Source organism: Hemibagrus wyckioides, linkage group LG04 (assembly GCF_019097595.1).
Source record: "Hemibagrus wyckioides isolate EC202008001 linkage group LG04, SWU_Hwy_1.0, whole genome shotgun sequence".
NCBI classification, from domain to species: domain Eukaryota; kingdom Metazoa; phylum Chordata; class Actinopteri; order Siluriformes; family Bagridae; genus Hemibagrus; species Hemibagrus wyckioides.
In genome coordinates this window covers 27002702-27014564 of record NC_080713.1, presented here as the reverse complement: position 1 = coordinate 27014564, position 11863 = coordinate 27002702, and the positions used below count along the sequence as shown (strand labels likewise).

The following is an 11863-nucleotide window of genomic DNA, read 5'->3' as shown; positions in this document are numbered from 1 at the left end:
CACCATTCCATATGCTCCAGCTCCCATATCTGAACCAGAATAAATAAGCATGTTGGGTAAATTGTGTGAGAAATTCTGCCTAGTGCTTGAGCTTGTGGTCTTAACCATCAGACTTGAGTGCCCTCTATTGATCTGATGGAGAATATAGCAGAGGGTTTTTAAAAGTAGATGATTATTACCATCCATCACCTAGTTCAACAATATTTTTTTGATGAAGTTTATACTTTATTCTGACATCATATATGTAGTTATTTGCTTGTCGATTGGTTGGTTGGAGGAATTGTGCACTGGGACCATTAACAGGAAAAGATAACACTCTTAACTTCTCTTTATTCATGGACATTAACATATCACAAATTCGTTGTGCCAATGAGATTATTGTATTACATTCATGATTACAAACATGCACGTTGCCTAATACAGAATGTATTTCTCTGAACAGAAATAAGACACAATTCAGATTTTTGTATGATTACTTTAATCAGGTCCCAAACATATCCATAAAAGATTTAATTAAATAATGGAAATTAGACATTTTCTGCATAATATTTAGTTGATTATATTAGCAAAAATTAGAATGTATATATTTTTGAACAATGTGTTAAAGGGATTTTGATGCTGTTTTCCCCATCATATTTTTCTTTGTGTTAAGTTCAGGTTTAAACAGAATAATATAACATTTAGGTGTAAATATACAGATTAGTAGAGCAAAACTGGAGGCCAGAATAGCAAATATCTCCACAGCTACAGTGAATTTTCCAGGAGAGCTGACATAAGCTGGAATAAAAGTGATCCAAACTGCACAGAATATAAGTATACTAAATGTGATGAATTTAGCTTCATTAAAATTATCAGGCAGCTTCCTAGCTAGAAAAGCTAAAAAAAAGCATAGGAAAGCAAGAACTCCTATATACCCCAAAACAGCCCAGAAACCTATAGCTGAGCCCAAACTACATTCTAATATGATCTTTTCCTTGTAGTAGTTCATGTTCTTGTATGGGAAAGGAGGAGAAACTGTTAACCAAAGCACACAGATAAGAACCTGAATGAGAGTGAAGGCAAGTACACTGAGTCTCTGCTGTAGAGGCCCAAACCATTTCATGACATTACTGCCAGGAAGTGTAGCCCTGAAGGCCATTAACACCACTACTGTTTTCCCCAGAACACAGGAGATACAGAGGACAAAGGTGATCCCAAATGCTGTGTGACGCAGCATACAGGACCACTCAGAGGGCCGTCCAATGAAAGTAAGTGAACAGAGGAAACACAGAGTCAGAGAGAAGAGCAGCAGGAAGCTCAGCTCAGAGTTATTGGCTTTAACAATGGGAGTGTCCTTTTCTATTAGAAATAAAATAGCTACTAGCACAGTTAATGTAGCTCCAAACAATGAAAAAAACACCAGTATTATCCCCATATCCTCTGTAAATGACAGAAACTCTACAACCTTTAAAACACACTTATTTTTGAGAGCATTAGACCAATATTCTCCTGGACACTGCTCACAGTTATTTGAATCTGCAAAATAATTATGGTTATTATCATTATGAAGTAAAATAGTTTTTATCTGGTTGTTTTATTTGTTAATACAATTATTGTGTAACTGTATCCTAAATAATAATATAAGGATGCACAATGTACAATTAACAATTTTTTTTAAAAACTTGGTGATGCTGAAATTACCTGTCTGGTTACTGATCTCTCCATCTGCACATGGTATACAGTCATAGCAGCAGACAGGCCTTCCTTTCTGTGCAGCTTTCCTGGTTCCTGGAGGACAGCTCTCACTGCACACAGACCTTGGCTTCTGAAAAACAATATATTTTAGCTACCGCCTTGGATTCTTCAGGTTTTATCTGGTAATGCCATAACTGCATGTGTAATAATGAAATCTATGTAGCTTTACAGCTTTATACTTTGTATTTGAAGCACTATATTGATGTTGCATATAGAATCATTAGGATATATAAGTAAGTTAAGTTAAATATTTATTTATTTAGTTACAGTTTATAATTCATTTAAATAAAACTGCAAACAATGTATTCACCTCTCTTTTCTCTCCAGCCCAGACTATATCTTTAGTATTTAGGACAAACTGTTGCCCAGCTGGCAGGGAGGCATCATAATAGCCCATAACCTTAAACTCCACTTCTCCATTGAGCCCTCGTTGCCAGTTCACCACATCATATTTTGCAGCTGTTGCCGCAGTGCTGTCGAACAAAATATGGTCTCCTATTTTAGTGGTAAAATTTAACTTTTTTAGAGATTCAACAACCTTTAAATTAAAAAGAAAACAAGTATTAATTTCAGAATAATATGAGTCATGGATAATGCTTGCTTTGCGTTTCTTCTTTGTGTTACCTGCCATGATTGTATTATTTTTCTTTTCTCACAACTTATTTCTGTGCATCTCAACAGGCTGTGTAGAGAATGTGCCACAGCATAAACTGCATTGTAGACATTATTTGCATATCTCAGTTCTGATATATCTTTACTATAGTTTATGAATTGAATCATATCTTCATATTTGTTGCAGTTGATTTCAGTTTGAGAAATCTTTCCATCTTTAGGCAAGCAGGGGAAATCCTTTTGCCAAAATCCATTGACCGCATAGTCAGCAAACCCATCAATTTTCAAATTTCCCACATCAAATCCAATAGATCCAGCAAGTACATTAAAACCTGCTGGTGTTGCTAGGCCACTACCAGAAATCCAAGCAACACCGATCATCTGGTAGCCAGTGATATTATTTAGAATAAGCTGTTCTACTAGAATAGTCATATCAAAGTAGGCAAGAAATAAAATGATTACTTTGGCTGTGCCTTTCTTAATAATATCAACCACTTTCATTATTTTCTCAGAATTTGACCGATCAAACTTCTCAGAGTACTCTACACATATTCCCTCCTCTTTGGCTGCTTTCAGAAAAATGGCCATTCCACTGTTTCCATAGTCATTATCACTGTTCACAGCTCCCACCCAAGACCAGCCAAAGTGCTTGACCAGATATGCCAGACCTCTACCCTGGTAGTAGTCACTTGGAATGGTCCTGAAGAAAGAAGTGTACTCTTTTCTGTTGCTCAGACATTCACATGTGGCAGCATGGCTTACCTGAAGAAAGAAAGATTAAGGCCTGTTTGTGTTTGTGTGCATCTTAGACCGAAAGTTCTCTACCAAGAAAAAATTATTCACAAGCCAATTCTGACATGCAAGCAGAAAAACACAAAAGCAAATGTTATAAGGCAAAAACTTATGTATGAAGTATAACATTCATTCTTTATGCTTTACATTCAATCCTCGTCTGGTTTAAGTAAATCCAGGAAACACTGGGCATAATGCAAACACCATGTGACACAATGTACTGAATGTTTAACACATAGGGACAATTTGATGTAGGGATTTTTCCTTTCAGAATGTTTATGAACAGAGGGTGGAAATCGAGAACCAAGAAGATCCCCCCCAAAAAAAACAAAAAAAAAACAAAACAGGTTAAAACATTTGAAACTCTACACAGAGACAATGATCTGTTTTTGCTGTACCCATTTTAATTGTATAAGAATAATGTACATTGTTTAAAAACAAATATATATCTAGCATTGTCAAATATACATGATGGATTATTAAGCATAATTGCTATAATTTACCTGCTTGTGAGAATTGCTTTTCAATTCTAATTCAATTATCTTCAGATCCTCAGATTGTTAAGTTGCAAATAGATTAAAAATAAATAGTAATAACTTCATTGTTAAATTTCTTTGTGAATTAAGATGATCTCACATGCATATTTTAAGTGTATAATATTCATTATTATTAAACAATAATTAAATTAATTGCCTCTTACCACTGGGATATTGAATGGTCCTGTAGTTTGTGTGAGTGCTATAGTAGGAGTAGACTCTTGCTCTCCTATGATGGCTTGTACTTCTGCTTGTCCAGAGCAGACACCATCTGCTGTTGTTTCCTGACCATTCATCAAAGCCATATATGCTTTCATAGATAACAAACCTGAGCGACAGCTATCATAAATCTTGTAACCAACTGTGATATTTGGGAGCAAGTGACTGCTTCTGTTGATTTCATCAATTGCAAAAATCATAGTCTGAGCAAGGCGTAATTGACGTAGGTCAATGCTACAAATATACAAAAAAATCATGTGAAATTTTAAATTATTTTTGATAAAAATCAAAAGTGAAGTTAATAAAAATGCAAGTTATTATGAAGTAGAAAATTTTTGATTCCCAAAAATCACAATCATGTTAAAATGTCCACTACAACAGACCTAATGCAGATTAAAGGTGGAGGTTTTTCAGTATATGTCAACGACTGAATCTGTGTACCACGATGTATTGTAAAGATAGCTCCAATTATCACATCTCCATCTTTAGACAGCAGAGGATTTTCTGGGTTTTCCATAATATGGCAATATTCTCCCTTTGCCAGGCCAAGAGAAAAGAGTAGTACAAGAAATAACATCACAAAGTGCATCCACTGCTTTTGCTGCATTACCTTCAAAACAATATCTTCATGATATATTTATTGACATGCTCTGGGTCTTCTGGGTATGACAGTTTGGTTTGGACAAATCAAAGAGGTGGTGAGATTTGTGATGTCATCAAGGGACAGGATGCTACCTGCAACTCTCATTTATTTCTGTTGTAATTAATTCAGTGAAGACCACAAATTATATTCAGACACAGTGGTTGGTTTTTATATGCTGGGCCTACATGAGCTGTCAAACAGTGTGGTCAGTCTGTGTGTTCATTCAATCATTTGTGTGTCCACTGACCTGTAGGTGAGTTCCTGTCATATTGCTCCAAGGCCACTTTGGTAAAATCTAGAAGCCTATATACTGTATATTAATATATAAGTATTCACTTTCAGAAAATTCAGACTTTATCACTTCTGTACACTATCTACACTATCACTACACTATCTATAGACATTTTAACACTTAAACAGATAGTACATATATATCTTGGTGGAAAGAAAGTTTTCTCACAAAGATAGTGTAGCATTTAACATTGGCATATCCTTTCCAGAACACAAGAGGAAGCCCTCACCTGAGTTTTGCATCTTTGCAAATTAAATCACATGCATTTAAACGTCAGTCTGAAACCTCACAGTTTGCAAACTATTCATGTCTGTTCTGAGCCATGTTTATTATATTTTTTGTCTTCAATAAATTTTGTGATATCTGGAATTTTGTTCCTGCCCTGTTCAATCAATGAGTCCTATTTATTTGTCCAATGAGAACTGCTTCATTTAAGGTCATTAATATGCTCCACCCTAAGTCCTCACCCAAAGCACAAACTCTGCTCTTGATTCTTTATATTTCTACTGTCAGGAACAGCTGGACAGTTCCCTGCCAGACCTGGAGAGGGCACTGGCAGATGAACCTTGGAAGCCTGCTTCATTGTGTGTATTTTGTGCCACGCCATTCCAATTGTCCGGGTTACATATGTAAGCTGGTGTAGTTCCCTTTTGAGGGAACTCGATGCTGCATCATGGCTGACGGGGAATGCTATTATCAATGCTGCCACATGCAGGGAGATGTTTGTCCTGGAGGTTGTGAAAGGGCGTAAACGAGCCGGGAGAAGGGCACCATTAGCCCTGTAAGACCCAGGTCATAGAACCTGATAAGGTTGTGCGGAGAGGACCAACTTGCCCCAGCATCCTGGATAGGAACACCTATAGACATAGTGCTTGACAAAGCAATACACATAGGGGAGTGCAGCATAATTCCTAGAGGTGCCAAGCCGCACTGAACCCCAGTTTTGTTAGAAGCAATACAAGCTAAACATTTGAACAGCCCAATTATTTAGGCAAAATAGGATTTGTGGGATGTTCTGCCTGTAAATAAATGCAGCAAAAGGCTGATGTAGTAAATATGTCTGACTCACATTCCCCTGTAGAAATGATGTATGAAACTGGAATGCAAATGGTCATAAGAGATGGATTTTAATACAAGGTGTAAACCAATCCAAAACAGATCAAATGAGGCAGGATGCATGTTAATGTAATGTGGTACCCTGGACAGGTCTGTTAGTTATCCAAGCTTTTCATGTAAGAGACCCCTTCTGCAAAACCAGCTGTGTTTTCTATGATTCCTTTCCTTTTTTGCACTTTCCTCAATCTGTATGTACAATCTTCACAGAACCTCCAAACACAAAACAACCACAGTCACCATTCCATATGCTCCAGCTCCCATATCTGAACCAGAATAAATAAGCATGTTGGGTAAATTGTGTGAGAAATTCTGCCTAGTGCTTGAGCTTGTGGTCTTAACCATCAGACTTGAGTGCCCTCTATTGATCTGATGGAGAATATAGCAGAGGCTTTTTAAAAGTAGATGATTATTACCATCCATCGCCTAGTTCAACAATATTTTGTTGATGAAGTTTATTCTTTATTCTGTCATCATATATGTAGTTATTTGCTTGTCGATTGGTTGGTTGGAGGAATTGTGCACTCGGACCATTAACAGGAGAAGATAACACTCTTAACTTCTCTTTTTTCATGGACATTAACATATCACAAATTCTTTGTGCCAATGAGATAATTGTATTACATTCATGATTACAAACATGCATGTTGCCTAATACAGAATGTATTTCTCTGAACAGAAATAAGACACAATTCAGATTTTTGGATGATTACTTTAATCAGGTCCCAAACACATCCATAATAGATTTAATTAAATAAAGTAAATTAGACATTTTCTACATATTATTTAGTTGATTATATTAGCAAAAATTACAATGTATATATTTTTGAACAATTTGTTAAAGGGATTTTGATGCTGTTTTCCCCATCATATTTTTCTTTGTGTTAAGTTCAGGTTTAAACAGAATAATATAACATTTAGGTGTAAATATACAGATTAGTAGAGCAAAACTGGAGGCCAGAATAGCAAATATCTCCACAGCTACAGTGAATTTTCCAGGAGAGCTGACATAAGCTGGAATAAAAGTGATCCAAACTGCACAGAAGATAAGTATGCTGAATGTGATGAATTTAGCTTCATTAAAATTATCAGGCAGCTTCCTAGCTAGAAAAGCTAAAACAAAGCATAGGAAAGCAAGAACTCCTATATACCCCAACACAGCCCAGAAACCTATAGCTGAGCCCAAACTACATTCTAATATGATCTTTTCCTTGTAGTAGTTCATGTTTTTGTATGGGAAAGGAGGAGAAACTGTTAACCAAAGCACACAGATAAGAACCTGTATGAGAGTGAAGGCAAGTACACTGAGTCTCTGCTGTAGAGGCCCAAACCATTTCATGACATTACTGCCTGGAAGTGTAGCCCTGAAGGCCATTAACACCACTACTGTTTTCCCCAGTACACAGGAGATACAGAGGACAAATGTGATCCCAAACGCTGTGTGACGCAGCATACAGGACCACTCAGATGGTCTTCCAATGAAAGTCAGTGAACAGAGGAAACACAGAGTCAGAGAGAAGAGCAGCAGGAAGCTCAGCTCAGAGTTATTGGCTTTAACAATGGGAGTGTCCTTTTCTATTAGAAATAAAATAGCTACTAACACGGTTAATGTAGCCCCAAACAATGAAAAAAACACCAGTATTATCCCCATATCCTCTGTAAACGAAAGAAACTCTACAACCTTTAAAACACACTTATTTTTGACAGCATTAGACCAATATTCTCCTGGACACAGCTCACAGTTATTTGAATCTGTAAAATAATTATGGTTATTATCATTAGGAAGTAAAATATTTTTTATCTGATTCTTTTATTTGTTGATACAATTATTGTGTAACTGTATCCTAAATAATAATATAAGGATGCACAATGTACAATTAACAATTTTTTTTAAAAACTTGGTCATGCTGAAATTACCTGTCTGGTTACTGATCTCTCCATCTGCACATGGTATACAGTCATAGCAGCAGACAGGCCTTCCTTTCTGTGCAGCTTTCCTGGTTCCTGGAGGACAGCTCTCACTGCACACAGACCTTGGCTTCTGAAGAACAATATATTTTAGCTACAGCCTTGGATTCTTCAGGTTTTATCTGGTAATGCCATAACTGCATGTGTAATAATGAAATCTATGTAGCTTTACAGCTTTATACTTTTTATTTGAAACACTATATTGATGTTGCATATAGAATCAGTGGGATATATAAGTAAGTTAAGTTAAATATTTATTTATTTAGTTACAGTTTATATTTCATTAACAAAAAAAACTGCAAACAATGTATTCACCTCTCTTTTCTCTCCAGCCCAGACTATATCTTTAGTATTTAGGACAAACTGTTGCCCAGCTGGCAGGGAGGCATCATAATAGCCCATAACCTTAAACTCCACTTCTCCATTGAGCCCTCGTTGCCAGTTCACCACATCAAATTTTGCAGCTGTTGCCGCAGGGCTGTCGAACAAAATATGGTCTCCTATTTTAGAGGTAAAATTTAACTTTTTTAGAGATTCAACAACCTTTAAATTAAAAAGAAAACAAGTATTAATTTCAGAATAATATGAGTCATGGATAATGCTTGCTTTGCATTTCTTCTTTGTGTTACCTGCCATGATTGTATTATTTTTCTTTTCTCACAACTTATTTCTGTGCATCTCAACAGGTTGTGTAGAGAATGTGCCACAGCATAAACTGCATTGTAGACATTATTTGCATATCTCAGTTCTGATATATCTTTACTATAGTTTATAAATTGAATCATATCTTCATATTTGCTGCAGTCGATTTCAGTTTGAGAAATCTTTCCATCTGTTGGTAAGCAGGGGAAATCCTTTTGCCAAAATTCATTGACCGCATAGTCAGCAAACCCATCAATTTTCAAATTTCCCACATCAAATCCAATAGATCCAGCAAGCACATTAAAATTTGCTGGTGTTGCTAGGCCATTACCAGAAATCCAAGCAACACCAATAATCTGGTAGCCAGTGATGTTTTTTAGAATAAGCTGTTCTACTAGAATAGTCATATCAAAGTAGGCAAGAAATAAAATGATTACTTTGGCTGTGCCTTTCTTAATAATATCAACCACTTTCATTATTTTCTCAGAATTTGACGGATCAAACTTCTCAGAGTACTCAACACATATTCCCTCCTCTTTGGCTGCTTTCAGAAAAAAAGCAATTCCACTGTTTCCATAGTCATTATCACTGTTCACAGTTCCCATCCAAGACCAGCCAAAGTGCTTGACCAGATATGCCAGACCTCTACCCTGGTAGTAGTCACTCGGAATGGTCCTGAAGAAAGAAGTGTACTCTTTTCTGTTGCTCAGACATTCACATTTGGCAGCATGGCTTACCTGAAGAAAGAAAGATTAAGGCCTGTTTGTGTTTGTGTGCATCTTAGACCGAAAGTTCTCTACCAAGAAAAAATTATTCACAAGCCAATTCTGACATGCAAGCAGAAAAACACAAAAGCAAATGTTATAAGGCAAAAACTTATGTATGAAGTATAACATTCATTCTTTATATTTCACACTCAATCCTGGTCTGGTTTAAGTAAATCCAGGAAACACTGGGCATAATGCAAACACCATGTGACACAATGTACTGAATGTTTAACACATAGGGACAATTTGATGTAGGCATTTTTCCTTTCAGAATGTTTATGAACAAAGGGTGTAAAGAGACCCCCCCCCCCCCCCCCCCCCGAAAAAAAGGTTAAAACATGCGAAACTCTACACAGAGACAATGATGTGTTTTTGGTGCACCCATTTTAACTGTATAAGAATACCGTACATTGTTCAAAAACAAATATATATCTACCATAGTCATATATATATATGATAGAATATTGAACATAATTCCTATAATTTACCTGCTTGTGAGAATTGCTTTTCAATTCTAATTCATTGACCTTCAGATCCTCAGATTGTTAAGTTGCAAATAGATTAAAAATAAATAGTAATAACTTCATTGTTAAATTTCTTTGTGAATTAAGATGATCTCATATCCATATTTTAAGTGTATAAAATTCATTGTTATTGAACAATAATTAAATTAATTGCCTCTTACCACTGGGATATTGAATGGTCCTGTAGTTTGTGTGAGTGCTATAGTAGGAGTAGACTCTTGCTCTCCTATGATGGCTTGTACTTCTGCTTGTCCAGAGCAGGCACCATCTGCTGTTGTTTCCTGACCATTCATCAAAGCCATAGCTGCTTTCATAGATACCAATCCTGAGCGACAGCTATCATAAATCTTGTAACCAATTGTGATATTTGGGAGCAAGTGACTGCTTCTGTTGATTTCATCAATTGCAAAAATCATAGTCTGAGCAAGGCGTAATTGACGTAGGTCAATGCTACAAATATACCAAACAAATTATTTGAAATTTTAAATTATTTTTGATAAAAATCAAAAGTGAAGTTAATAAAAATGCAAGTTATTATGAAGTAGAAAATTTTTGATTCACATAAATCACAATCATGTTAAAATGTCCACTACAACAGACCTAATGCAGATTAAAGGTGGAGGTTTTTCAGTATATGTCAACGACTGAATCTGTGTACCACGATGTATTGTAAAGATAGCTCCAATTATCACATCTCCATCTTTAGACAGCAGAGGATTTTCTGGGTTTTCCATAATATGGCAATATTCTCCCTTTGCCAGGCCAAGAGAAAAGAGTAGTACAAGAAATAACATCACAAAGTGTATCCACTGCTTTTGCTGCATTACTCTCAAAACGATATCTTCATGATATATTTATTGACATGCTCTGGGTCTTCTGGGTATGACAGTTTGGTTTGGACAAAGCAAAGAGGTGGTGAGATTTGTGATGTCATCGAGGGACAGGATGCTACCTGCAACTCTCATTTATTTCTGTTGTAATTAATTCAGTGAAGACCACAAATTATATTCAGACACAGTGGTTGGTTTTTATATGCTGGGCCTACATGAGCTGTCAAACAGTGTGGTCAGTCTGTGTGTTCATTCAATCATTTGTGTGTTCACTGACCTGTAGGTGAGTTCCTGTCATATTGCTCCTAGGCCACTTTGGTAAAATCTAGAAGCCTATATACTGTATATTAATATATAAGTATTCACTTTCAGAAAAATCTGATTTTATCACTTCTGTACACTATCTACACTATCACTACACTATCTATAGACATTTTAACACTTAAACAGGTAGTACATATATATCTTGGTGGAAAGAAAGTTTTCTCACAAAGATAGTGTAGCATTTAACATTGGCATATCCTTTCCAGAACACAAGAGGAAGCCCTCACCTTTGTTTTGTATCTTTGCAAATTAATTCACAAGCATTTAAACTTCAGTCTGAAACCTCACAGTTTGCAAACTATTCATGTCTGTTCTGAGCCATGTTTATTATATTTTTTGTCTTCAATAAATTTTGTGAAATCTGGTATTTTGTTTTTGCCCTGTTCTCTCAGCACGTTTTCAATACTGTCTTCGATTTGACACTTTGATTTCTGGCATGTTTTATGGTAAGGACCTGGCCTGTTGTGACCTTAACAGTAATCCTCATGCATATGTATGTTTACTTTGGGTGGGGTGCATGATGGATGGTGTGCTGTAATCATAAGCACTTGCCTTTGCCATTTGTAAGTTTCTAAGCCACACCTTTCACACCCTTACTATTTGTTCAATCAATGGGTCCTATTTCTTTGTCTCATCAGAACTGCTTCATTTAAGGTCATTAATATCCTCCACCGTAAGTCCTCACCCAAAGCACACACTCTGCTCTTATTTCTTTATATTTCTACTGTCAGGAACAGCCGGACAGTTCCCTGCCAGGCCCGGAGAGGGCGCTGGCAGATGAATCTTGGAAACCTGCTTTATTGTGCGTATTTTGTGCCATGCCTTTCCTATTGTTCTCGTTCCAGGTCAGGTTTCTGTTACCATCTC

At 36.3% G+C, this 11863-nt stretch overlaps 2 protein-coding genes across 2 annotated transcripts; both read right to left on the bottom strand.

Moving 5' to 3' along the window:
* Positions 1-601: 601 nt before the first annotated feature.
* Positions 602-4413, bottom strand: LOC131352206 (extracellular calcium-sensing receptor-like). The gene is made up of 6 exons (XM_058388151.1): positions 4277-4413; positions 3839-4127; positions 2359-3108; positions 2045-2272; positions 1681-1804; positions 602-1515 (listed from the first exon to the last, which is right to left on the bottom strand). Exons 1-6 carry the CDS (start codon positions 4408-4410, stop codon positions 602-604), a joined length of 2439 nt encoding a protein of 812 aa, XP_058244134.1. The 5' UTR covers positions 4411-4413.
* Positions 4414-6779: 2366 nt separating this feature from the next.
* LOC131352208 (extracellular calcium-sensing receptor-like) lies at positions 6780-10579 on the bottom strand. The gene is made up of 6 exons (XM_058388153.1): positions 10443-10579; positions 10004-10292; positions 8539-9288; positions 8225-8452; positions 7859-7982; positions 6780-7693 (listed from the first exon to the last, which is right to left on the bottom strand). The coding sequence occupies exons 1-6, from the start codon at positions 10574-10576 to the stop codon at positions 6780-6782; spliced, it is 2439 nt and encodes an 812-aa protein (XP_058244136.1). The 5' UTR covers positions 10577-10579.
* Positions 10580-11863: the final 1284 nt, after the last annotated feature.

Coding starts and splice junctions, on each gene's coding strand:
- LOC131352206 (XM_058388151.1), bottom strand. CDS start 4,410: ATGGAAAACCCAGAAAATCCTCTGCTGTCTAAAGATGGAGATGTGATA. Junction 3,109..3,838: donor GACCATTCAATATCCCAGTG/GTAAGAGGCAAT, acceptor TTCTTTCTTCAG/GTAAGCCATGCTGCCACATG. Junction 2,273..2,358: donor AAATAATACAATCATGGCAG/GTAACACAAAGA, acceptor TTTAATTTAAAG/GTTGTTGAATCTCTAAAAAA.
- LOC131352208 (XM_058388153.1), bottom strand. CDS start 10,576: ATGGAAAACCCAGAAAATCCTCTGCTGTCTAAAGATGGAGATGTGATA. Junction 10,293..10,442: donor CCACCTTTAATCTGCATTAG/GTCTGTTGTAGT, acceptor GTATATTTGTAG/CATTGACCTACGTCAATTAC. Junction 9,289..10,003: donor GACCATTCAATATCCCAGTG/GTAAGAGGCAAT, acceptor TTCTTTCTTCAG/GTAAGCCATGCTGCCAAATG.